The sequence below is a fragment of the Drosophila serrata genome, unplaced genomic scaffold, assembly GCF_035046125.1.
Source record: "Drosophila serrata isolate PLE 108 unplaced genomic scaffold, ASM3504612v1 contig_382, whole genome shotgun sequence".
NCBI classification, from domain to species: domain Eukaryota; kingdom Metazoa; phylum Arthropoda; class Insecta; order Diptera; family Drosophilidae; genus Drosophila; species Drosophila serrata.
Window position 1 is genome coordinate 6077139 of NW_028257280.1, and position 25958 is coordinate 6103096.

At 43.3% G+C, this 25958-nt stretch overlaps 4 protein-coding genes across 20 annotated transcripts; 1 reads left to right on the forward strand and 3 right to left on the reverse strand.

Moving 5' to 3' along the window:
* Nucleotides 1–84: 84 nt before the first annotated feature.
* LOC110186242 (uncharacterized) lies at nt 85–22618 on the reverse strand. Of its 17 annotated transcripts, none has more exons than XM_086840721.1 (11): nt 22479–22618; nt 22104–22426; nt 11704–12098; nt 11425–11550; nt 11220–11339; nt 10546–10937; nt 9732–9932; nt 3335–9674; nt 3179–3262; nt 2595–3119; nt 85–589 (listed from the first exon to the last, which is right to left on the reverse strand). In XM_086840721.1, the coding sequence occupies exons 1-11, from the start codon at nt 22481–22483 to the stop codon at nt 449–451; spliced, it is 8652 nt and encodes a 2883-aa protein (XP_086696847.1). In that variant the 5' UTR covers nt 22484–22618; the 3' UTR covers nt 85–448. The 17 variants fall into 17 exon arrangements, with proteins under 17 accessions (XP_086696847.1, XP_086696851.1, XP_086696850.1 ...); XM_086840725.1 differs by having other exon boundaries at nt 85–2500; XM_086840724.1 differs by having other exon boundaries at nt 85–2500; nt 3179–3265.
* A 165-nt stretch (nt 22619–22783) lies between these two features.
* On the reverse strand, nt 22784–23367 carry LOC110186205 (piercer of microtubule wall 1 protein). Its single transcript, XM_020955268.2, has 2 exons — nt 23229–23367; nt 22784–23167 (listed from the first exon to the last, which is right to left on the reverse strand). The coding sequence occupies exons 1-2, from the start codon at nt 23365–23367 to the stop codon at nt 22962–22964; spliced, it is 345 nt and encodes a 114-aa protein (XP_020810927.1). The 3' UTR covers nt 22784–22961.
* On the forward strand, nt 23271–24712 carry LOC110186221 (multiple coagulation factor deficiency protein 2 homolog). Its single transcript, XM_020955283.2, has 4 exons — nt 23271–23806; nt 23962–24049; nt 24105–24246; nt 24370–24712. Exons 1-4 carry the CDS (start codon nt 23649–23651, stop codon nt 24495–24497), a joined length of 516 nt encoding a protein of 171 aa, XP_020810942.1. The 5' UTR covers nt 23271–23648; the 3' UTR covers nt 24498–24712.
* Nucleotides 24659–25645, reverse strand: LOC110186228 (uncharacterized). The gene is made up of 3 exons (XM_020955291.2): nt 25311–25645; nt 24927–25237; nt 24659–24856 (listed from the first exon to the last, which is right to left on the reverse strand). Exons 1-3 carry the CDS (start codon nt 25602–25604, stop codon nt 24736–24738), a joined length of 726 nt encoding a protein of 241 aa, XP_020810950.2. The 5' UTR covers nt 25605–25645; the 3' UTR covers nt 24659–24735.
* Nucleotides 25646–25958: the final 313 nt, after the last annotated feature.

Consider the following 25958-nt stretch of genomic DNA (forward strand, 5'->3'; position numbering starts at 1 on the left):
ACCCACTGATCTCGGCTTATCAGTGAGCTCCTCTCTCTCTCTCTCCCAAGTGATGGAAAAATTCAATCAATAGCCGAACAAAAATTGTTTTTAAATATTTTCGTTTTATTTCAAAACTTAAAACTCTTCAACAATTTGTAATAAAAATATGTTTACTATTTTGTTTTTAATTTTTTTTTTTTTTGTTTTAACTTTTTACCAATTCGTTTGTTTTGTTGTGTTCTCAAAAACAATAACAAAAAAAATGGTTTACAAAAATGTCTCAACAACAAGAACAAAACTGGGTTAACGAAAATCGAAGAGGGAACATTAATTAAGATTAAAGTTATGCATAAGTGGTATATATCAACTGAAGCCGTTATCATCTTGTTTTTTTTTTGCCTACTTAACAATTGCCTTTTTGTTAGTTATTGTGGAAACTTGCCGATTTTGAATCGAAATACACTTGTCATAAAATTTTCCTAATCGTTTTGATTAACTTTCGGGTCCTCTGCCTCGCCTGATATTTGTTTCTATGGCCATTATCCTTCGGGGTTACTTGCTTATTCGTTATCGTAAACGTGTCTTTTGCATAATTGAAATTCAACAACTGCAATCGGGGTATATAATTAAATGTAATATATATGTATGTATATATAATATATCGTTCAATTCGTATAGGTACACATATATATTTCTGTCTGCGTGTATATTTAACAATGTTTTTTTGGTAAACTAATTTTATGGCTCTCGTGTCAGTCAGTTAACGTAATTTGATTAATTATTAAGTTTTTAGCAACCGCGACTAACTCGGCCCCGAAAAATGCACTGAGAGAGAAATCTTTACACCGTAGCATAGTGTACATTATATCTGGTTGTGTAATTGATTGGCTAGTGTGTAAACCGTGTAAATTGATTATTTAATATTAAGGAAAAGTTTTGTAAGTATAATTGAGGAATTAGAGCTAAACATTTGTGGTTAACGCTGAAAAAAGATGTTTGGAATAACAATTTGCCCGCTTTACATTATGTTTGGTTACAGTTTCGATAGATATCTTTATATATATATAGATGTATATATATTGTATAAAAATCTTTGCTAAGTTATGATCAGTTGAGTTGCCGGTGCTGTCAATGTAGATGAGGTAAGTTGCAAGAAGCCAAAATGGTCTGGTGCAAGAAGAGTAAATATCCGATTCGCAAGGTGTGTATATGTATATATTAATAGAGATATATATATTTAGTTGTGTATTTTGTTGCCTAAAACTGTGTATTATAGTTAATATATATATATTGCTTAGTGAGCATTAAATATAATGAGAGAAAAGACGTTTTAAAATGGAATATACACAGAGAAATTGAAAACCATAAAACTAAGAAAATAAGTTACTATAAATAAGAGTAAGTGATAAGTTCAGGGAATTCAGAACCTTTACTAGTTGAAATTTATAATAGGATATTTATAGATTTTAGTTCTATTAATATATAAAGAATTATTTTTATTTCCTATTTAAAGTAAATATTAATCATTTTAGAAAACACCTTTTCTCTCATTATATTAATTTTTGAGCTTGATCTGTTCGAGTTACGTCTGGAATTCATTCGAAGTATGTATTTTTTCTGTGTATTTATTCTGTTTTGTGATGTTTATGGACAACCTTTGGTTAACGACTGATGTGGTTTCCTTATTTCTTCTCCTGTTCCTTGTCAAAATTGGAAACGAAGGTGCGATTGAACTGAAACGGAGCTAGTGGTGAGGCACTTGCAGCACCCAGGGAACTGCTGGCCAATGGTTCCCTCAGTGTGAACGACATCATGGGATTGTAGACCCCCGTGGAAGTGGTGAGGGAACTGGTGCTCGCCGAGCACGTGGTAATGGGATCACTCAGGCGAGAAGTAAAGGAGCTGCTGAAATTGTACGGCACATAGGAGGATGTGGTGGTTGAGGTGGATGAGGCTGAAGTAGTGGTAGCAGTGGCAGCAGAGCGAAGATCAGAGGAGGATGTGACCCTAGAATAGGGATACTGGCTGCTGGTGGGCAGCGAAAAGGATGTGCCTGCATAGCTGCTGGACATGAGTGACGGTGTGGCGGTGGCAGTGGTGCAGGATGGGGCTGAGGTGGTGGTACTAAAGTCCCCATAGCTCCCTCTGGCTGGAACCGAGGGCGATGCCACTGGGGACCTGCTGTTGGGACGGGAATGGGTCCGCTCGATCTGCTTTTCGGTAAGGAAACGATCATAAAAGGTGGAGGTCACGGTGGTGTGGCGAATCTCCAGCTTGCCGGGCTGATAGACGGGGGCCGATGAGCTAGTGGCACCTGCTGGACCACGGGGTTCATACGCCTGGCGATAGGGTGAGACGGGCCGGGGGAAACTGTCCTGGACTGGATCTGTGTGGTGTGATGGTTGTTGGTGTCGTGTGGCTGTGCTGCGGGACTCGTAGGGATGGCTCAACGGGGTGCGACAGGCCGAGCGTCGGGCGTCGTCCGCGTACTTGGCGCAGGTCTCTTCTAGTTGTCTATCTACTTTGTGGTTAAACCCGGTTAAACTACTCCCGCTACTTAGTTCGCTACGATTATCGGCTGAATAATTTGGCAACAAGTTATCACGTCTTACCCTACTGCTCTCCCGCTCCCGTTCCCGCTCGCGTTCCCTTCGCTCGCGCTCCTCCTCCTCCTCCTGCTCCTCTAGGCGTCTCCTCCGTGGCGAGAGATCCCTGCTCATATCCCGATGGGATCGGTAGTGCAGGGGACTCGTGTCCCGAGCCGAGCTTCCCAGCGGACTCCTTCGGGACTCCGCTGAGCCCAATGACCTATGCTCCGAGGTGATTCGAATGGAGGGAGCATAGTCACCGGATGCTCGATGGATGCTCCTGCCACGGCTCTCACTGCGACTCAGACTCCGGCTGAGACTTAGGTCCTCCAGAGAGCTCTTCTTGCTGGCAAAGTGCAGGGAGTCCGAGAAGAGTGAGTCGATGTAGCGCTGGCATTTCTCCTTCTGGTAGGGTGGAGGCTTCTCCTCGCACAGGTTGTCGATGGATTTGATCGAGTTCTTGATCGAACTCAGCCGGTCGTTGATGTTCTCCCCAGTTCGCAGCGGTACACCGGTGTGGGTTCCAGTTCGGGTAATCGGAGAGGTCTCCTGGAAAATAACAAAATATATTAAGATTATTTTAATCTCAAAAGAGGAACCACACTCACCCTCATAAGGCGACTGCCCAGGGCATCCAGACCCTCCGAGCTGCTGGCGTAGCTGCGAGTGGCCGATGGCTGATCTGCAAGAGTCTTCTTAAGAATACGTTGGAGAATTATAGCATTCTCTGTTAAACAGTCCAAAGCGTCATTAGTTCTGCCCACCATTCGATCGCTGGTCTGGCGCGACTTGGGCCTGGGCGTCTCTTCAAACTGGTCCTCGTCTTCGTCCTGGAAACGTATCACCTTGGGACTGGTGGGCCGATAGTAGGTGGTGGTCGTATTGGAGGTGGCCTCATCGTAATCGTCACGACGCAGGGCAGACTTGGGTGTGGTGGCGCCATGGCGGCGGGGACTTTGTTCCCGGGACTTGGCTGCCCGGAACTCCTCGAAGGAGAGCGATGGTGATATCACGTCCTTTAGCTTTTGATTGAATGCCCGGTAGTCCTTTTGGGTCTTGAAGTCAAAGGTATGCTCTTGCTCCAGGATGCGCATACGCTCTTCCAGTTCCTCGGCAGTGGGTGGCTCTGGTCGGCCAGGTGAGCTGACCAATCGCTCCAGATTGTGCACCGGTGTCCTGGGCTTCTGCTCATCCCTCATCTTTTGTCGCTTCATGTCCTCGATGGTTGGCGAACGGGAACGCGGTTTGGAGCGAACCTTTGCCGGGGACTTGAGTTTACCATCGAGTACTCTTATTCTGTGCTCCAGCTCCCCAGTCGAGGGTATTGCACTGTCATCTGGACTAGGATCGAGCAGTATTTCGAGTGGATGAATGGGCGGCTTTCTATTGGGATCATTCATGCGTTTGGCCAGATTCTCCTTGGACTTGGATCGAACCAAGTCGAGCACGCGGTACTTGTACTCCAGATCATCAGAGATTGGCAAGTCATTGGGATGTGGCTTGCGACGAGCTGGTGAGGTGTAGGGACTCCGTTTGGATTTCCTTTCCGGCGAGCGGGTTGGCGAGGAGTAGGGTGATTTCTCGCGCTGCCTGGAGGGTGAAGTGTAAGGTGATTTGGTGGCAGACTTCCGTGAAGGTGACGTGTATGGGGATTTAGTGGCCACCTTCCTTGAGGGAGAAGTATATGGGGATTTGGTGGCCACCTTGCGTCCAGGACTGCGTGAGCGATCCCTGGCCCTTGCAGTTTCCTCCTCCTTGGTGGCTATTTCTTCGGGTAAAGTTTCATCATCATCCAAGCCCCTGCCTTCGCACAGCTCCAAATACTTGTTCAAATCCTTCTCGTGAGACAGCGAATACTGCAACTTGATCTTTCGCTCAATCTCCACCAGACGCTGCTCCACATCGATCTTTTCCACGTCTTCGAGTAGTTTGATCTGCCTCTCCAAGGAACGGAAGCGTGCCTCCAGTTCTTTTGTAGAAGGTAGGTAAGCTGTCTTTCTTTTCAGGTGATGCTTCACCGGATTGGGTCCCCAATCGTAGTCCTCCTCTGGCTCCTCCGGCTCTGGCTTGTTCTCTTTAACGGCTTCCTCTGGTTTCTCTTTCTCCTCCGGCTTACCGCTGGTGAAGTCTTCGATTTCCTTGGTTAGATCACTGATGGCTTGAACTTGCTCTGCCTGCTCAGCACTTGGCTTGCTATCCGCTCTTATTAAACGACCATCCTCGGACTTTATGAGATTTCGATCGCTCAGCTGCTTTTCTAGTGCCTGGAAAAGTCCCTCCAATTCCTCGGTGTTGGCTCTCGTCAATCTTCTAACTCTCGAAGCTCGGGGTTCGTTGTCCATGAGGAGCACCACTGTCTTGTTGTTGGGATCCATTGGTCCTAAATCAGAAGCATTAATCACCATTTTATCGGGCACTTCTTTTGGCGAAGATGGGTCTTTGGTGGTCTCTTTGGTTTTCTCTGGCAGTTGCTTGATTGATTCTTTGCTGGCGGAGGCGGTTTCCTTTGCCTTGATTGTTTCAGCCTTTGGATTATCCTGTGTCTTGTTGGTGGAAGCTGATTCCTTAGATGAGGTTTTCTCTGTCTTCGGAATTTCTTTCTTATTCGTAGGGATTCCTTGGGAGGAAGATTCTTTTGGTTTGGAGATTTCTTTTTGGGGATTTTCCTCTTTAGTTGCTTTAGGTTTTATTTCGGGGGAGGCTTCTTTAGTGACATGAGCTTTATCTTCTTTCTTGGTAATCTCTTCTTTTTTGTCTTTAATAGGAGGCTCCACTTTTACCTCCTTGACAACAGTTTTCTCATCCACCTTTGGTTTCTCCAATTTTGTGGATTTTTCGGTAACCACTTCCTTGGCTCGAGCCTGAGCTTGAGCTTTTTCCTCATTTTCCATAGTCTTGGTTTCTTTGGCGGTCTCGGGTTTGATTTGATCCTTGACAGGCTCCTCGACCTTTTGGTTTTCATCACTTTTCACATGCTGATTGTGGCAGTTCTTTTCCTGTTTCTTGCAGGCCTCACTTTCCTCAGGCTGAATCACTCCATTTTCTGGAATAAATGAGCCATTCTTGGCCCGCTCCTCCAGCAATTGCTGCTCCAAGAGCTCAAGGCGACGCGTTAGATCCTCGGTTGTGGGCTGGGACTCGGCTTTAGGCTGCTTGGGTTCACTCCTGTCCTTGTTGAGCAGCATTTTGATATTAATGCTAATGTTAATGGGCTTGTGGGCATCCACTTCCTCCAGCTCACCAATGTTCTGGGTGTACCTAACCAGTTCCTTGCCGGTGGCATCGATGGTTTCCGTGCTCAGTCGTCGTGGACTCCCACCGCTGTCATCGCTCTGGGGAGCTGCTGCGTTCGCCTCACGATCCCGTATCGCCTCGAGCAGCTTGAGACTATTCTCGCTCAGCTGTTTCTCCAGGGCCAGGACACGTTGCTCCAGCAGTCCATCGGCCACGGCTCTGGCCTGGCGGGAGGTGGTCGGCAGTTCGTCGGGCGAGGGTGAATGCTTGACCTTCGATGCAACTTCGGAATCACTTGCACAGCGCTGCTTGTAGAACTTCTTGTAGAGTTGCCTCTCCAGGAACTGCAATCGGTTCTCGAGATCGGCCCGGGAGGGCAGGTCAGAGAACCGACGCACCATGCGCTGCTGCCATTGTTCTTGGTTTGCCGCTCTGTAGTAAGCCGTGTTTGCAGGTGCTTCCGAGGTCTCATCGCCCATGGGCGTGGGTCGTTGCAGCAGCTTCCGCTGCCTCCGTTCCGGATTGATCTCGCTGGGCTTGAGATTCTCATCTCCCGGGGATTGGCCGCGCATCTTCCGCTGCAGCTCCTCGATCAGAGCCTGCTGCTGGTGGAGCACAGGGCCGGAGAGAATAGGCAGCTCTTTTGGTGGCGGAGGTGGTGGCGGCGGCTCTGGAATGTGCGCTTCGATGGCCACATCCACATGTTTGGGTTGGCTCAGGGTCTTGGGTTTTTTCTCTCCGCCTTGCAATGCCTCAAAGCGGCTCTCCAGATCTTCTGTGGATGGTGGCGGCTTCTTCTCCTCCTCCACAGATTCCGAGATCATCTCCTGTTCAATCCTCTCCAGAGCCTCGTTAACCGTCTCGTTTGGAGTGGAAAAATGATTCTTGCTGCTCATACGACGCTTCAGGGTCTCGTAGCGTTTCTCCAAGTCCTCTGTGGAAGGTGGCTCAGAGGCTCTTCGTTTGCTCAGGTCACTTTGGTGGCTTTGCTCTGGTTTAGGATCTTCGGGTGACTTTACTTTTTTTTCGGGAGATTTTGGTTTTGTCTCCGCATGATCCTTCTGCTCCACTTTCTTCTGTTCCTTTACCAGAGCTGTATTCACCTCTTTGATTTTGTCATCAAAGGATTTCATTGACTTTTGTGCTTTTTCGTCCTGTTGTACTTCTTTGGTTTTTTGGGGGGACTTTGTTGGCTCAGCCTGCTTGGTTGGTTCTAGATTTGTGGTGCTCAGCTGCTTTTCCAGGGCATTGAAGCGCTTTTCTAGTTCCTCGGTTGAAGGTGGCGATTTTCGCGGTGCCTCCTTAGACTCTTTGGCTGGCGACTTGGTTTCCGAGTCTGTTTTTTTGGTTGTTATAACATTTTCCGATTCAGTTTTCTTTGCAGACTCCACCGGCTTGGATTCTACTTTCTTTTGGGTTTCAACCTTTTTAGGATCTGCCTTCTTAGGACTTTCTTTTTTAGCAGCATCAACTTTATCAGAATCTGTCTTCTTTTTGGTTTCAACTTTTGGTGGAACATCTTCTTCAACAATTTCCGATTCTTTGGTATCCTTTTTCCCTTCAGAACTTTCTTTTACAGATTTTTCCGCTTTCTTTGGCGATTCAACTGGCTTTGATTTACTTTTCGGAGCTGGCTCTTCTGTTGGGGATAACACTTTCACTTCAGACTCTTCCCGATTTCCTTTGTGCTCTTTTAAAACTGCCTTTTCGGACTCTTGTGGTTTGCTTTCCTGATCATTAGATTCTTCATCGGGTGGCTCCTTCTTGGTCTTTACTGGGCTGCTCTTCTGCACGCTCATCTTACGTTCAAGGGCATTGAAGCGATCTTCCAGTTCAGCCGTGGAGGGTAATTTTTTAAGGCGTGGCTGTTCTGCTTTTCCGTCTTCAGTGGTCTTTTCTTTAGATTCGCTGGTTTCACTTTTGGCGGAGGAGGACCTTTCTTGGGCTTCCGATTCGATGTCCTCTGATTTGTGCAGCTTGCTGGTTTTTTCGCTATCCTTTTGCTCTTTGGAACTGCTACTGCCACTGGGCTGTTCGTCGTCCTTAAGATCGATGGGAGACTTGGCTGTGGATTCGCTGGAACTCATTTGTTTGGTTAAGGCATTGAAACGGGTCTCTAAATCGGCGGTGGAGGGAATTCGTTCGAACTTTTCTGGTTGGTCGGCATCCATTTCCACGAGTTCCTTGCGCTGCTTTTCGGCACTCAGTTGCTTTTCCAGCGTGTTGAAGCGTTCCTCCAAAGCGGCAGTGCTGGGAATGTATTTGGATGACCGCTCCACCGTTGGCTGCTCCTGGCTGATCCTCCGTTCCAGAGCCTGGTAACGCTCCTCGATTTCAATAGTCGAAGAGCGGGTCAGGGTCTTGCGACGGGGATCTCGCCTTTTCCGGGCGGCACTACTCAAGCTACTGGCTGTCGGAGGTGGTGGCTTGAATTCCACCCTTTCCTCTATCGTCATGCTCAGCAGCTCCTTGTAGTCGTCTTTGTTCTCACCTGGAATGTTGTCGTCGCGTATCTGAGGCACTTTACCAGCACCAGGAAGGGGATCATCCTCTGGGTTCAGGGGAAGTGGTGGCAATGCCTGGTAATCCCCATCCGCACTGTGTCCTTCAACCTTTTCTCGCTGTTCCAGATACGCGACGCTTGTCTCCGATTCCTCCTCGTTGAGGGAATACGATAATTCCAGCTTATTGGGTCGCTCCACACTGTTGACTCTCTCGAAATACTGATTGGTCACTCCGCTATCACTCACATCAAAAGGCTTTTGCTCCTCTAGCAAATCTTCTTCAGCTGCACTCTTCTCCTTGATAGTGGGTATGGGACTAATGGGTGTCAAGCTGGGAATCTCTGGCAGTTCTATGCCTTCGGTAACCGATTTTATATCCAAAGGCTCTAGCTTGAAGTTGACAAAATTCAGATCCTTCTCGTACGGGAAGCGATCGCTTTCCGTGGCACTATCCTCCGCTATGTCATTATCCTCCTTAACAGGTGGATCCTTTTCATCCCCGCTATCCGTGCCCATCAGAATGAAGGGAATCTCTTGGCTGCTGGGCGCCCAGGACTTGGGTCGTTGTCGTTCCAGGCTTGCCTCCCTGGAGCTGCCCAGTTGTTTCTGCTCCTTGAGTTTTCGGGCAAGCTTGGCCTTGTGCTTGGGACTCTTTTCCATGGATTTGGGATCATCATCGTCGCAGAGACTGGTATCAGTGCTGGAACCTCCTCCACCGCTACCACCTCCCACCTCCTGCTCTCCATCGCTATCCTCGCTGTAGGAGGAGCTATCGCTCTTGCCGAAGCGAGTGCGCAGCTTCTGGGTTTTCATGGAACTCACATCGACGCCTTCTCGCATCATGGCCGCTCGATCTGCCTTGATCTCCTTCCAGGTCAGACTGTCCCGACGTCTCCTGCTCGGATCCGTGTCTCGCCAGAGGAGCGTCTCCCCGCGGCGCAACTGCTTCTCCGCCGGCTTGGTATGGAGCACTGCGGGTAGCGAAGGCTTGCGAGCAGGTGGAATGGCACCCAATGGAGCACCGACCCGTTTTCCCTTGTTGGTCACAATGGCTGGACGACCAAGGAGCAATTGATTCACTGGCACCGCCGGCTGGGTGCTATTCCCAGGTCCCGTTCCCTGCCGTGCAGCCGTGGAGCAGGCTGTGGTTAGGATGACATGAGCCTGCTTCTGACGCTCCCTCAGTCGATCGTATTGCTTCTTCAGCAGGGAAATGTCCAGAGCCAGGCGATCTTTCTGCTCCGCTGGCTGCTTGCCTGCCGCCGCTGGACCCACAGATCCACGTCTGCCCCAATTCAAGCCCCAAACGGTGGCCACCGCCATGCGCTCCTCATCCGAATGCGTATCCTCGTCGTCGTAGTAGAGCCTGGAAGATGGGAGATTTCTTAGATAAGGATTAGGATGAGGATTAATGGATACTCACTGCAGTCCCTGCTTGTGACGCAATGGGGCAATGTTGTACAGATGCTTGTCCCTCAGCTGTCGCAGATCCGCAATGGGTCCCAGTTTTACTACCCTTTCGATAAGGCCATTGGAGTCCACAAGATGGCCATTGAGCAGCTCACTGGAGTAGGAACCCATCTTCCCATAGAATTCATCAGCGGAACGAACGCTGAGAACGCGCCTGAAAAGGGGTTAAGAGTAGGTATTGGTTACTTCTTTAGGATCATCATTATTATAGTTTTAAAGCTGTGATTTCCCCAGTCAACCCTTGGCCTTGACCTCCCCTCCTGAATCCCATTTCTATGGTAGTTTACATTCCAACACATAGTTCAATGTCTTCCGTTTTTCTTTTTGTTGCCTTTCCCCGCAAGCCTTGTTGATATTTGCAAAACTTGTTTTCCCACAGAGCCATAAAAAGCCACCACCACGATGTCTGAACATAAAATTCCTTGTGGGACCCGGCCAAGGAGTGGGGGAAATTGCTAAATTGCATTTGCAAGAGAAAAACTCTTGCCAAATTCTAGCAGGCAACCTTGACACAAATGCAAGCCTGGGCACTGCGGCAAGGACCGCCCACAAAAGCCCACCCGAAGAGCACTTGCCACACCGCCTGGATGCACTTAGATAACGTAATAGTTTCGCATTCAATTGTAATTGAGATGCCATAGTAATTACATTTAATGCGTCTAAGAGGTGGTTTTTGGTAAATTTATCACTCATACGCAGTGGTGAAAGAATCGATTTTATATTAAATCGAATTAAAATTAAATAGTATCAATTATTATTATACTCACTCTTCAAGCAAACTCCAAAGAACAAGAGCTGTTCGCAGCAGAACATCACTGCCCTCGATGAGAACCAGATCCCACACTCGTAGAACACAGGACATGGGCAGGCAGGTGCAGAACATGGTGAGAAACCACTGCATGGTAAACACATTGGTCAGCGGCGGCTCAAAGGCATTCTCCACAGGACCTTGGAGGCGTTGCAAGTGCTTCGCCAAGCGGGGCAAGCGGGTTTGCATCAGCTCCCGGAAAACGCCCATGTCCGCCTGCAAACCGCCCATTGAGCCATAGAAGTAGCCCGTAGGCAGTACGCCCTCCACCAGATAGATCATGACCTTCATGGACTCCTCCTCCTCCTTGTCCATCACCTGCAATATCAAGGCACCCAGCATGTTGAAGCCCTGCGGGGAGGAAACAAGGATAATGTTTAACCTTTTGAAGAGCAGACAGCAGCAGGTCAGAGTTGTCGGATTGTGATATTTAAATAATGATTTTTACATTTGTTTTCTTACTGTGAAGTATTTTGAAGTTTATACCAAATATTTAAACATATAAAAATAGTTATTTCTGACGTTATAGGATTATTATTTTGATTTTACTGCCTTGTTAGTTTATATCCTTTTTTAAGGCCACTTTTTACAACACTGCTGGAGCACACAAAGACTGTTTACGGAGGCACTCACCTGGCAATAGCCCACCTCGGGGTTATAGCGAGCATAGCCGAGCAGTATGCGCTTCAACTTGGCCTGGTTGATGGAGCCCGCGGGGCCGGTGCACAGATTCGAGCCAGTCCGGTGCAGATCCTAAACGGGGCAAAGGGAGGAAGGTGGAAATCATTAGGCATTCTCTAGGGGGTGGACACCCCTTTGGTTCGTGACTGCAGCTCACCTTGACGATTTGGATGCCCAGCTCCTCATCATCCTCGCGCCACTCCTCGCAGAAGCATTTCTCCCGCTGCTGTGCCCAGTCCACATTCTTTGACTTGAGGTACTTGTCCGCCAGCGAGAGCCACAACTGAGAAGGGTATTGAAATACATAAAAGGTTTATTACCTATTAAATTCAAAGCTTCAGTGTTTTCTAATAGTTTTATCTTTAAACTACAGATTTCCCCTGCTAGTTTCCTGTTTCAGCTTCCGAGCTTTTCGCTAATCCTCGTAAAATCTCACCTTGCGCCGGAACTCGGGCGGTGTGCCTCCGGGCAGGCGGGCCACCAGCTTCATGGCATGCAGCCACTGGTTGTAATCCGAGGCAGCTTCGTCGTCGGCGGCGGTAGTGGAGGCAGCGGATCCGGACCCGGAGGCGGTGGCACTCGGGTTGACCTCGTGTCCTCCGCCATTGCGGGCCAGCATGCTGCCAAAGGCTCGGGGGCTGGGGCTTCTATTGTAGCTGCCGGGGGATGTGGTGCTTGGGCCGAGGGTGGTGCTGCTCCGTGTAGAGATGTTCCTGGTGGCGTTGGCGATGGTGGGCGAGGTTAGGCGGGTGGAGCTACTGCTGCTGCTGCTGGCAATGGCTTTCTGTGGCGGTGGTGAGAGGCTAAAACGCATTTTAGGCTGTGCATCGTCTGCAAGAGTTAAGCAAAAATCATATATAGCATACTTTGGGAGGACGTGGGCGATTATTCGATATGGATATATCTAGGATAGGATCTCGGCCCTGGGCTGCTGTATCCTTTAGCACTTACAATATCCGTGCAGTATGCAAACTTTACATATATATATAGTCGTTACATAAGTTACAGAGTTAGTTTATTTAGTTAGTTAGTTGGCACAAGTTATACGTTTTTAAGAGCGCGCAAAAGAGAGAAGAAGAAAGAATACAAAAGATATATGTATATATATATAAATTGGATATTCAAATATTGGTATAGCTTAAGACACTTAATCAATCAAGTGCTCTGATCCAAATGGTTGCGAGAGATGGAATTTTCTTGAGAGATACAGAGAGACGAAAACAATGGAGCATGCGATGCAGTTGGTGCCACGACGTCTTCGGAAAAGCGCGGGGAAAAACCAAAGTCAAGCCAAAAGCGACACTGTCTCTGTGTTAAATTGACCATGACATTTATTTCACTTGACAGAGTGATGTGTGTGGTGTATGTTGTATGGTGTGTGTGTGTGCGTGAAGTGCGGGCGAGGATGTGTATGTATGTCCTGAAATGCCAACGAATGCGACTTGTTGTACAACATAGTTAGCTGCCGAGATCCTCGTCGCTATGCTGACATCCCAAACACAAGAACAATATAGTCATGGCTCAACTTTATCGCCTTCTAGGCTGGAGACAACTTGCCTTCAGGCACATCCTTCCATATACCAACCCACACACTTGGCACCAGAGATGCCAGTGAAAAGTATGAAAACAAAAGGAAATTGTTTGTGAGAGAAAACATAACTAAGCAATGCTATTTATAACTACCATATGAATATAGTAAAGCAATGTAAATTCTTTTAAATAATATAAGTAATATATATTTTCAAGGCAAAAATAAATGTAAAGATTAATCTCGATTAGATATTTCCCCTTATAAGAAATCAGCTCCATCTATATATAGTCACCACTTCAACACTAAAGGTCAAGTTAATAAAATAGAAGTGATGTCCTGGTTCAGTTTATGATAGCAGCATAAATTCAGATTGCGGTTTAAGTTTTCTCCCCTCCCCCCGGATCAATATATTTTCCGATTTTTCCCAGCTTTTCGCTTGGCTTTTCCAAGGGCTTCGTATTTGAATGCTCTCGTGTGGGCCATAGCCCAGCTCGCTTTATGGCTGATAATTTGATTTCCGTTTTTTATCTCTTTGCATCCATTGCGTGTTTCAAGCTTATCAAGCGAAACGTGAGTCAAATTATAAAGCTGAAATCTGTTTTTCCCCAACCGATATTCTGGGATAAGCGTACGCTCCGAAATAAAATGGAAAAATTGGGCATGGACATGAGGTATGTGTGTGAGTGTGGGGAAAATGAAATTTGCGTTTTTAAGAATTCCTTGGAAAATTGGTGTAATTGTTTGCGTTGAACCTTGAAGGCTGCGTATGCGAGGAATTAATGTGAAGGCTCAAAAATGGGCACTAAAAATGTTTGCAAATTAAATTCGCAGACGGGAAAAGCCTCTTTTGTGATTACTTTTACAGTGGGGCATCTGTGAAATTATCTTTTATATTGGTAAATTAGAAAAGTTATTAAAAATTGATGGTAAGGAGAAGGCGCCAAAAATTTTGATCCATAAATAATAACATGAGAAAATAGTTTCTGTAAGATTGTTGAAGAGTTGAAACTCTGAACATTTTGTGGATAAATATTTAAAATGGTAAAGGAATGTGTTCCTCTTAAATTCTTTGCAAAGTTTTCCCTTTACTTAATTATATTTATATTTATATTTTAATATTAATTTTTACTTTGCTAGTAAACCAGCTATAAATATAGTTTCGTTAAGCCCTTTGATGAGGAATATAAAGGATACAAAAAGTTTGGTTGTAAAACCCAAAGAAAATATGTTTCCTTTCCGGGAATAGACTGTTTTAGCCTTTCCGGTTGATTTCCTTTAGCTAGATCGATTAAAGGATGTTTATGTTGGATACTTTCGACTGTATTTGCCCGCATGATTGCTTGGAATTCTTATTTCCTTGCCTTCGCAACGCTTATTTACATACTTATGCAAATCCTCACATATTCCACTCTAAGTTTATATGAGTGTGTGTTTTGCCCAAGATGTTTGGTCCTTCGAACGAAGGCATTTGCGTAATGAAGAGGCAGTTGGAAATTGCCTTTTGCTGAAAGTTAAAGCTAAGCTAACATTGCCTTGTTTACTTCCAGCAAATTGGAGAGAAGGTCCTGGGAGATAGAGACTAGGAGATGGTGAGCCTCTTGAGGCAGGACTCTGGGCAAGGATCTGGGGCCTAATGAAATACTAATTGCACCGACTCTCTTATATAATGGGGCCCCTAACTTCGCACCAATTAGGCGCCGGACGTAAAGCATTCTTTATGACCGAAGGATGGACCACCGCCGCGCGGGACTCATATATATATATGTTTTTGTTGTATTATTTATTTCCCTGTCCAAGTGCATTTTCCATGGAAGATTTATGTGTGCGACTGACAATGAGAAAGCCCCCTGTTTTTCCTTATTGTATGCAAGTGAGTGTAATTATTTTAAATGCTCCTCCGGCTGCCCCAAGGACGCGAGTGTGTGTGACTGCCTGTGTGTGAACGTGTCAAGGCTCGCAATTTGGCCAACTGTTTGGGCCTTGACCAAATCTAAACTTTGAGCCAGCATCACGTGCGTTCTGCGATGTGTGCTTGTGCGCCCTGTGTGTGTACTCAACAAAAGAAACACGTAAAGCCCGAAAGTTGGTTTAATGAGCCGAAAAAATATGGGTCCTGTCAGCTATTTATATAGGTGCACAAAGAGGAAAAAAAAGAGAAGAACGCCATGTTGATGGTTATGGCCCTGGCGGAAAATCATTCTTAAATCAAGAATATGGTCCCCGGAGAAATATTACCAAGCGCAGCGGAGTGGCAATAGAGATGACTTCAAGAAGGAAGTACATAAAATATCATATCTCACATTATTTTAAAATTAGTTACCACTTAAAGAATGTTTTAGTTAGGTATACAAATGTTTTAATCAAAATATTTCATTAAAAAATTACTCACATAAAGAAGTAATTAATACTTTCTTTAGAAACACTTTCTGTTTCATAAAACCCAATATCTTTCATACCCTAAAACCTACTTACATTCTTAATTTAAACATAAACTGCAAATTAAGCTTTTGTTATATCTTTTTAAGCAAACATCTCCAGCATAATCTTAAGCCAGAAATGCTGTCCTAAACTTTTTATTATACCCTAACTCTCCTCTGAAGCAAAATATTTTTAGTACGCCAGACTTAAGCTTAACTTAAGTTTTGCGTCCCTTTTTATTTGCCACCTTTTTTTGGTCGTTCAAAGCAGATTTTTCTGACTTTATGTAATGCCCCATGTCCCCCTATTCAGACGCCCGAAAGAGGAGTCGTGTTGTACTCAAAGCGTATTTATCCCCGGGATGGCATGACCCCAAAAAAAAAGAAAGAGGGGCGTCCTGGTGTCTGGGATGTCCTGGAGGCAGCAGCATTGCCACTGCAGTCTCCGATGCGCAGGCACGTTCAGGGCCATTAGTGTCAATTCGGGCGGCGGGAATCTGCTAATGAATTCCCAAATGCCCGTCAGGATAATATATGCAATCTTGGTTGCTGGTTCATTAAACTATTGCAATGCTTAACCCAAATGATTATCGGCTTAGCGATTGCAATTCGCTTTTATCACGCGGCCTCAGACAAAAGCTCTTCAAGCTGCGATTATGCAAAAGGACGAGACGAGAAAAAATAAAAAAGGGGATTTGCGAAGGGTAAACGCTGGTTCTGATGGCTCACATAATGGCTCCCCGAGGAAAGATACTGCTACTGCATTTTTCGTAATCTCAACACGAGTTGTCTCGCGTTTAACTTTGATTAAATTTTTGAATTGCCCAACAGCAACATTACTCATACGCCACATGGGTCCGCCTGCAAGCGAACGAGCGAGGGTCCTGCCAAACGCAAAGCCAATCAATTTGCATCCAAGGAATGAGCTCCCTGTCAATTCCAATAAGCCCGGCTCTCAAAACTTAAGTGAACAGTGTGTTCTGCCGAAAGCAAGCTGATTTTCTTTCACGTTTTTTTCCCTCTCATTTTCCGCTCAATTTTTCTTTCTCCGGCTGCAGCTACATAAGTTTGATTTGATCTCTGTGTCAGTGACAGGCGAGTCGGTCCTTCGGATTTCTTTAAAACTTTCAGGGAAATGAGTTTGCTACCCAATTCAAAAGCTGGTAGTTGAATTTCCATGAGGAGCCAAGCTCATTATGGGCTTTCCCATTGGTAAAGCCCTTTTATATCCCAAAATCTCTTTCAATCAACTTCAAGGTGAATGCAACAATTTCTGCTTACAAAAAGTCGTTTCGTTGGGCTTAAGTATTCATTTGGGGGATTTAAATTGTCTGATATAATGTTAAATGATTAAATGGTAAGTAAGGAATTAATGTTTCAATATGAAACAGATTTTTCATTATTTACGGGGTTTTATACATGTTTTTATTCGAAAAGTAAGTAAGTAAATAAGCTTTTACTTGTCTTAAAATTAAAGATATTTAAGACCAGAAGTGAACCTTGGATTAGTCTTAAAATTAAGATATAAGAAGAAGCACTTCTTTAATAAGAGTTGTAGAATTTAATAATATTTGCAAAGCCTGCATAAAATATTAAAAAAAAAGCCTTTAAAGAACTAAAAGAACCCAAATAATATATGCAATACAATCACAGATAATCTCAATGACACAAAAATCCTCCATCAGATTTCCCTGCTTTCCCAAGCTTAGAAGATTATCTTATCATACCCTCAAACTGAAGCTGCGATTACTCAGAAAACCCTCAGAACCTGGCACACGTGTGTGCACCTGTCGAATGTCCTGGCACCTTTCGTCCTGTTCGCCCACTCGACACTCGTGTCACTTTGCATCGCCATAACTAACCCCGTTCAGTGAGTGTAAAGTTACCTGCTGCGTCGCAGTAATTACAAGTTGATGGCAAATATGTGGCAGGTGCTTTTGCAATTTTGAGGAACAAAATGAAGAGAAATCGTATCAGAAAGCGAAACAGGAAGCACGGCAAACAAAAACACCGACACGTACACGCTTACAGGCAGAAAAAAAGGCAGGCAGGCAACACGCGTGTGTTTAGAGGAGGCATCAGAGCGTAAAATGATTGCTGAAAAGGTGGCAAAAAAAAAAAATGAGGCAACAAATTCAGGGAAGACAACAGCAACAACAACTTGACCAACATGCAACAGATGTGTGTGTATATGTGTGAAGGGTGAGAGGTCATAGGACAGCGATTATCGAAAAAGTACAAGTACAACTAAAAACAGAGTACATCAGTAGCAGCAGCAGCAGCGGAAAATTCAAATAAAGTGTGTGTGTGTGTGTGTGTGTGTGTGCACTGCCCCGGGTATGAATAAAATGGGTTAAATGGACGGGGGGCGTGGCATGCCTCTGACATGGCGAAATAATGGAAATTTATGCCAGGCTAAAGGGGGGAAGCCCCGAAGCCCTTGCCCTACGAAAATGCAAATGTTAATTACAGGCGGCCGCCAAAATTAGAACTGTGCGCGTTTAGCATGAGTAATATGTACGAGTTAATGCCTCGATGTGTTTTGTGCTTGGCTGGGTGGCAGGGGTTGCCCATGGGGCGGACCTTAGTTGAAAGGGAACAAATTTACCAGATCATTATTTGAAGTCTTTAAAATGAATTTTTTGAACTGTTTGTATAAATTTGTATAAGAAATCTATAAAACTAATGGTCAAGAAAGAATGGTTAAGTAAGTCTAGGTATATCAAGTATACGCCATGTTGACCAACAATTATTTATTTATGTAGTTAAACTCATTTATGAAGGTTCAAAAGCAGTAATACACAACTAAACTTGATACAAAATTTGCATTACTTTAACGAATTCTCAACCAAGAAAAAAGTGGTTAAGTAAGTCTACATAGGTTTATCACTCATACGCAGTGTTGGCCAACGCCTATTGTAGTTAAATCGATAAAATAGAGTTAAATTGTAGTAGTACACAACTAAACTTGATTGTTTAATTATGTACATACTTAAATATATGAATACTTATTAAAAAATTAAATTGCTTTAACATATAAGAAAGAGATTATTCGTGATATGTTTGTACAAGATGAAAACTAAGGAATCTGGTAAACATTTATTAAAAATTCTTTATCTTAGGCTACGGAGAATTCTAACTATTTTTAGAAAAATAAGTCCTTTTTATTTCAAATAATGTCATGGCTGATTCATGTATTATTATTTTAGAAATGTTATTTTCAAATTAAAAGGCTGTAAAACCTTCTTTGACCTTTTTAAAGGCTCTATGTACCAAGTTTTAAGTGATAAATAAATGCATTTCTTGCATTTCTAAGAAAATAAAGTCATAATAACTAGAAATTATAAATGGCAAATTAATTTGTTAATGGTTCCTAAGAATTTTCATTTATTTAGGTCCGCCCCGGGGTAAGAATGTGTGCTCAACGAATATTGTATGGAATATGCAGCAGCTTTTAGCTTTAACTATTTTGCATAAATTACCTTTTCGTTGTTATTTGGTTGTTGGTTTTTATCGTTGTTAAATAAATAAGGCGACGAAAGAGAAAGATATAGAGAGAGAGAGCAAGTGTTAAGGCTTTGTTTAAAAACGAGCAAACAGATCGAAGATGGCAAAGCAAAGTCGCTATATTTTTTTTCTTTTTGCTTTGAGATGCGCTAAAAACACATTAGTTATAGTACATCGATCGGAGAAGAATGGGAAGTATGTTAATATATATATAAATATACACACACCGAAACAGAGACAAAGAGAGATAGATATAGGGAGGGTGTTAGCTGAGGTGTGTGCGACTTGGCATAGTTACCCATGTTAAGTTAACGTGCGCCTGACGGTATGCTATGCTTTCTGCCAGTAGTTGCCTGTAGTTAGTAGTAGTTTTTTCTTGTTGTGGGGATTCTCTATTTATGGTTTTACATTTTTGCTTTTACGTTGTACTTGTTGTTGCTGTAGTAGTAGTAGTAGTTGTATCAGTAGTAGTAATTGTTGCTGTGGCCTATTGTATTATTTACACAAGATTTACATATAATGCACAGAGATACACCTACACATAGGCATGCACAGAAAAATATATTATATATATTTGTATGTATAAGATTATTGAGCTATTTGCATAGGTAGTTGTAACATGCTGAAGTTATATAAGACTCAGACACACACAGAGAGACAAACACCCCAGACTCGGCTGTCATTGAAAACTATTTTCCTTGCCTCGCAGAAAAACTCAAAAAACATTCACATTCACTCGCACGAATTTGCACACAAAAATGGGGGAAAACCTTGACAACTAAGAACTGCAGACCCAGTTCCCAAAGCTCGGCCAGGTGACTGCTGACTTGCACGAGGAAAAAATACAGAAAAAACGGACACTAAGCACCGTCTTAGTGCTGCACTCTGAGAAAAAGTGTTGGTTTCCAGGAATGTATACTGATAAAACTATGATACTTATGTTAAAATAGATTTTAGACTGATTATTATTAAAATTACATTGGAGGTGTTCTTGAAGGCAAAACATTTAAAGGCTAATAAGGAATTGTTTCCTTAAAATTAAGTCGGTGTTTGTTAAACTGTAACTATATATTATTTATTTACAATACATATAAGAAACAAAAGCCAAAGAAACTCTTGTATTTTAAAAATATAATTAGGAAAATAACCCTAGAACCCTATTGCATTGTCAAACTGTTCCTTTTTGCACAGCTTTTTTACTGAATTTTAAATCCGGCTTAAAATTCCTTAACATCCCTTATATTAAACTAAAACTTAAATTAAATCGAAACATTTTTTCTCTCAGTATAACCATGCCATTGTACGACTTGTGGTGCACTCATCGATTGCCCGCTTTACTGGCCACTGTCTTGACCCACTTTTTGTTGTTACGCTTGCGTTAACGTTCTTGCCAAGTAATTACCTGTGAGCCGGAATTCGTATTTTAAAATTTCATAGCATTTCACAGCGCATTTGTGGAATGTATAAATTCTGCACGAGCAGAGTTCGTTGTTAACGGAGAGGCCTAAGCAGCCTAATGCCCCAGGATGGGTGGCCTTGGAAAGGTAAACAGGAGCTTGAAGCTTCACGTGGCATTTAATTAAGACCGGAGGAGCTTAGCAAATGGAAAACAGGAAGAGAAATTGTGGCATTTACAATGTGGCTATTACTCGAGGGATGAGCTCAAAAGTTTCTTTCAAGTTTCCTTTCATTAACATGCTTTTATATATGTATATATATATATATCAAGTAATAGCTATGGCTGCATAATGGATTGCCGTGGTTTGGCCCAGATATATGGATTAAAGCCGTGCGCGGCCTTCAACTCTTCCGTTTTGGTCTTTTCTTTTGTGGGACAGTCTTTGTAGTTATGCAATCCACAATCAACTACGGCTCGGGGTTATTCTCTTTTTTTGTAGTATTTTTTTGTAGCCAAACAAAAAGCCAGTTTGTGGGCCTTTTTGCAGGGCGAATATGAGAGTGAGTGTGAGAGGCGTGACATGAATCACACTCAAAATCGCATTCTGAACAACAATGGCCAAGAGTCACCTCGCATGGCTGTGTGTGTGTGTTTGTTGTGTGGTGGCTAGAAGGGGCACAAAATGGCGGGGCCGGAAGGCAGTCAGGTTTGCAGGTTTAATGAAATTTTCGATTGCATGCTTTTAGGCGCAGCACCTCCGAGTTTTTAATTGCAATTCACCAAGCAACGATCGATAAAATTGCATTATTCAATTACCCGACGGGGAATTCAATTAGACGGTTGGCTGCCACTTTGCTAGTTATGATGAATAATAAATAAATAAAGTTCTCCGGTGTATAAGTGAAATGATAAATAAATAAATACATGCTGAACGGTGGCATGCTACATTTTTGCCTTTTTTGCACGCGCTTCTTTTTTATTTTTATAGCTCTTGTTTGGTTACCACCAATGGTATTTTGGTCTGAGAATATCAAGGGTAACACACACACCACCCCCTACACACACACACACACTTAAAAAGATAGAGACAACGATAGAAGAGAGAGGCAGAGAGGAGAGATACAAAAACATAGATAAGACTGGCTAAAATGCTCGTGGAGGCCAACCTACACACGCTTGTTATTTCAAACCGCTAACACACATACACATACACTGGCACACGCACCCACACACTCTCAGTTATTTTTTTATAATTTTTTTTTCACATTTTCTTGGCATTTCTGGCCACGTCTGTGTCGTCATCAACTCAACCTCCTGAGCTTCACCTGCCCACACCAATGTACACGGACACACGCACACCCAACAGGACACAACAAAGTTCATTCAATAAAAGACAAACACAAACACACACACTGACACATACATGCACGTTGCGTGACGCTAGCGAGGATTTTTTCAGCGTTCAGCGTTGAGCTTTTCTTGGCTTTTCCGCCTTCCGAGTTCCGCACTTCACGATCCACACAGCTGAGAGTTCCGCACTTGACTGAGGGTCTTGCGACAGCTCCAAACTAAAAGGCAACCGAGCCCCCCAGCTGTCATTTTGGAGTCTGCGCAGTCCTTGGCTACAATCCTCCCACTCACACACACTTTGACATTTGATGTACTCGAAAAAATTGGAGGGTAATATAAAAATATCTTACAATTATAAAATAAGTTGCATTTAAATATCCTAAATGATCCTTTTGATATGTTATTCTTTGTCTCTTCGAAATAAAGACTATAAAATTAAAAGCAGCACATAAATTAAGTTATCTAAGAAAATGATCCTAAAGCTATATCTTTTCTTACACCTTGCGTTTAAAAGTAGCTAACTAGCGTCCGGTTTACAAATATATATATCAAACCTTATCTTTAACCTGAAAATGTCTTTAATATAACACCTAAAGAACTTGTTCTTAACTTTAAACTTAGCTTATTCTTACCACTCTCCACGACGAGCACAGCGGTAACGAATTCGCAAAGCACCTCCTGATGGCGTTGCAACCTATCCCTGGCTATGAGGACTTTTTCCAACAAATATCCGATCATCAGGATCTCTACCTTGAGAATGGCACAAACATCGATGAGCTTCCGCACACTCAATCGCTCCAAAGTAGACCGATTGCCGCTCATGCCGCTGACCATACGAGCCAGTTGTCCCTTAAGCTCCTTCGAACTCGAAGAATCCTGGCTGGATTGTTGCCTGCTCTGTTCCTGACGACCGTAGATCTCGCACAGCAGTGCATCGAGTAGTTTCTTGTTTTCACTGCGAACAGCACTCAGTACTCAGTACTTATCAAACTTATGCTAATACTCACCTCATTTTGGCGGCTTGCAGATAAAACGCGGCGGTGGGTTCACTTGATTTACTTTAAATTTAAACATTTGCATCGGTATCGTGTTAAATGTTGCCTTCAAACTTGTTCTTTTCTTATAAAACCAGAAAACTTAACAAAGAACTTGAAAAAACATGATAATCAAAGCTGGGTACATTTGTGGAGTATTTTACATTTTATACTGATTAATTTTTACAAGATTGCTTTATGGAAAAATATATGTTTGATGTTCGGGTCATATAATATATAAAGTATTTTATAATTTTTAATAAAAACTCTTTATAGGCTTGGGTTTTTACATTTTTAAATTTATTATTATTAATTAATTTTTGCTCTTGCGGCTATTTAATGTGTCAGAGAAGTTTTCGACGAAGATACATATATCACTTATTGACCAGCATAAAATTTAAAAATCGCACTGAAAACTCACAAAATTGAGTAAACATCTTGATGATTCCCTTTGGCTCAATAAAAAGTGCGATCAATGTGGGTATTAAGGGAGAAATTGCGATACATGCCAAAGCGGGCGACTTCATTGGAGAAATTCTGGGGCAGCGGATAGTAGCGTTTGGGAATGGTATAGACATTGGGAGCATAATAACCATATTCCGAGTTGCAGGTGCGGTACATGGTGTTGGTATCCGTCTCCACACCATAGCCCTTGAAAGCGTCTAGAAAAGATACAAAGGGATTCAGTAATTCAGGGAGCTAATAAATTCCTTCAATACTCACAGGGACACTTGATGTCCTCCCGCTTGTGCAGATTCTCATAGAGCTGGGCAGTCCTCACCACTGGCTTGCGTTTCTGGAACTTGGCAAACTCAACCTCCGGATTGAAGGTCTCAAACTCATCGCAATAGGTTTCGCACATTTTGGAAATTTAACAAATACTTAAATGCGTTCTTTTTTTTTGGGGCTACAGAGCAGATACTGATTTAACTTTGGCTAGTTTTATTGAACAAACTCTCGGCACTTGCCGCCAAGGTTGCTATGTTATTTGAATTTTGACAACTCCAGCGCCTGCGCAGAGGAAAACCGCTTTTGATAGCCACATCTGACAGTTGGTACCGAAACCCACCCCGCAAAGGAAAAATACACAAATATCTAATTCAACACACAACACAAAGTTTAGCTAATCTTTTGCTTTTCGGAATGTACAAAATGTGCAATTTCTCGAATCTGTTGAACTTCATCATCTGCATTGCCAGCTTTAGCCAGAGTTTTGATGGAACCCTGGCGGTGAAGAGGGGTCCACATCATCCCAGGGGCGAGACCCGGAGAGTGGACCAGCATCTCACCCATGAGGAGCAGTAAGTTCTTTGAGATTTTATTAATTTACTTGTAGAAAAAAGAAGAGACTATCTACTACTCCGTAGTTGCATTGAAGTTTAGTTCTTTGTTTAATGAAACATTTCATTTTTGGTGTATATTTAAATATAAATGATAATAAATTCTCCTTTTTCAGCCGCATTGATGATGACCTGAGGGACATGGGTGTTCAGGCCAGCCTGGAAGATATGAGCGAGGAGGAGAAAATCTTCTACATGTTTAAGGTGAATAATTGGCACTTTTAAAAGTAAATTCTATCAAGTTTATTTTTAACTTTAGGCCCATGACAATGACAATAACAATGCACTCGATGGCCTGGAGATGATTCAGTCTGCCATGCATCACAATTATGACTATTTCAAGAATACTGAGCGGGATGAATACTTGCAAAATGCCACCGATGAGTTGGAACACTTTATAGGTAAACAATGTATAACCTTATCTATATAATTACTAACCTTAATTTAATCTTTATAAAAGTACAGTAAAACAACAAAAATATATATTTTTTGACTGAGTAGTTTTATTCTTTATCCACACACAGAGGCCATTGACAAGTTCTTACTTATTGCCGATGACAACAACGATGGGCTGCTGCATTATCCGGAATTCGTGAAGGCCATAACCGGTGGCAAGGAGCAACTCAACGTAGACCGTAATATCCTGCGTTAATCCCCAGTCAGGAGCTGAACTGGATTAGCAGTCGAAAAGCAACCGAAGTAGACACAATAATAGACATAGCGTAGTTAAAATATTTAGCAACTAATCTGATTTCCATGCTGAACCATTTGAGACTGTACACCACAAGCAGCTAACCGAGCACTAACCTGCACTTTGTTTTGTACTAAAACTTAATGATTTAATATACATTTTAATTGATATATAAATAGTGTTTTTGTTGGGAGTAAGATCAGAGTATTCCATCGCATTTGTAGGTGGTATTGCAGTTGTCACCCCGATAGCCATTGTGGGCGGATTTCTCCATAAGTACTATGAGATCCAAGTAACGTGGTTTGTCCAAAGGTGCCTCACTGCAATTAAAAGTATTAAATTAAATTAGTAAATTATATTTTAATGTAATGAAATTATAGAGTTGTTTACCCTTGAATTAATTCAGTTAGTCCTAGCAGATGTCGTCCTGCCCTTGCATACGCATAAGCCGCATTGGGACAGGCACAGGATGCTGCTTGCAGGCACTCATCCTTGCCGGTTCCTTGAGCGGCCAGAAATCCTGTTATCAGATAATCATCTCCCGGGTTCAAACCCAAGGAAAAGTCATAGCTTCCTCCATCGGAACGACCATATCCATTGCCATAGCCAGTCCAGTGTCCTGCTCCCAGCATGCCAGCCGTGAAGATAAGGACTTTCAGTAAAATAATGATCAGCAAATTGGTGAGATTCAGACTAAGGACCTGTGGTAGGGAAGAGATTATAATTATTTAAAAGCTAAGTTTATAGAATTATCAACTACACTTCTTGACCTACTTGACTATTTCCAGCAGATCGATGTATCAGCTCCTTGGCCACCTGGATGACCACATGGCCAGCGGTGCCACCCAGCATTTTGTTGGCATTTCTTAGCCAGGAAAAGGGTCTTTCCGTGATTGCAATTTCACCCGCATCAAGTTCTTCCTCTCCACTGATGTTGTTGCTCATCGTATCATTATCCGTATCCAAGTCATAGGATTGAATCTGATAGCTGGCTGCATTGGAAAGATGCAGGAAACTAATGGATATCAGGAGAGCGAAAATAATGTAATCCCAGCCTGGTTGTAGCATCTTGAAGATCGCGTGTGTCCGTAACGAATGCGTCGTGTTTGAAGACTACCTTAGCCCCCTAGAAAATATCCGCTTTTTATATGTCTTCGCCCAGATGGCCAATAATTCCGCAAAATGTAGCAGGTAGTCGAGCAGATCAGCGGCAGGTATAAGTACATTATATTGGCAGGCCTCGTTGCTCTGGAAAAGCGGATCAGAGACAGAGCTAGTGAGAGTGTTTTTCCTGGTGTCATCAGCCTAAGATTGCCGCCGTCGTTTTTCCGCTAGAAGGATTTCCCACTAATGTCAATGCTAACTCGATTCCGCAGGTAAATGCACGCGAAATTGTGCGTAGAGTGGAAAACAATTTGGGTC

What these genes read in the sequence shown, in the direction of transcription:
- LOC110186242 (XM_086840710.1), bottom strand. An exon ending in TGTGCTCGTCGTGGAGAGTG is followed by an intron (nt 12,099 to 22,103) that starts GTAAGAATAAGC and finishes TAACTCTTGCAG; the next exon opens with ACGATGCACAGCCTAAAATG. An exon ending in CGTCACAAGCAGGGACTGCA is followed by an intron (nt 9,675 to 9,731) that starts GTGAGTATCCAT and finishes CCCATCTTCCAG; the next exon opens with GCTCTACTACGACGACGAGG.
- LOC110186205 (XM_020955268.2), bottom strand. Translation starts at nt 23,367, where the DNA reads ATGTGCGAAACCTATTGCGATGAGTTTGAGACCTTCAATCCGGAGGTT. An exon ending in GGAGGACATCAAGTGTCCCT is followed by an intron (nt 23,168 to 23,228) that starts GTGAGTATTGAA and finishes TATCTTTTCTAG; the next exon opens with ACGCTTTCAAGGGCTATGGT.
- LOC110186221 (XM_020955283.2), top strand. Translation starts at nt 23,649, where the DNA reads ATGTACAAAATGTGCAATTTCTCGAATCTGTTGAACTTCATCATCTGC. An exon ending in CATCTCACCCATGAGGAGCA is followed by an intron (nt 23,807 to 23,961) that starts GTAAGTTCTTTG and finishes CTCCTTTTTCAG; the next exon opens with CCGCATTGATGATGACCTGA. An exon ending in AAATCTTCTACATGTTTAAG is followed by an intron (nt 24,050 to 24,104) that starts GTGAATAATTGG and finishes TTTTAACTTTAG; the next exon opens with GCCCATGACAATGACAATAA.
- LOC110186228 (XM_020955291.2), bottom strand. Translation starts at nt 25,604, where the DNA reads ATGCTACAACCAGGCTGGGATTACATTATTTTCGCTCTCCTGATATCC. An exon ending in GATCTGCTGGAAATAGTCAA is followed by an intron (nt 25,238 to 25,310) that starts GTAGGTCAAGAA and finishes TCCCTACCACAG; the next exon opens with GTCCTTAGTCTGAATCTCAC. An exon ending in CTAACTGAATTAATTCAAGG is followed by an intron (nt 24,857 to 24,926) that starts GTAAACAACTCT and finishes TTTTAATTGCAG; the next exon opens with TGAGGCACCTTTGGACAAAC.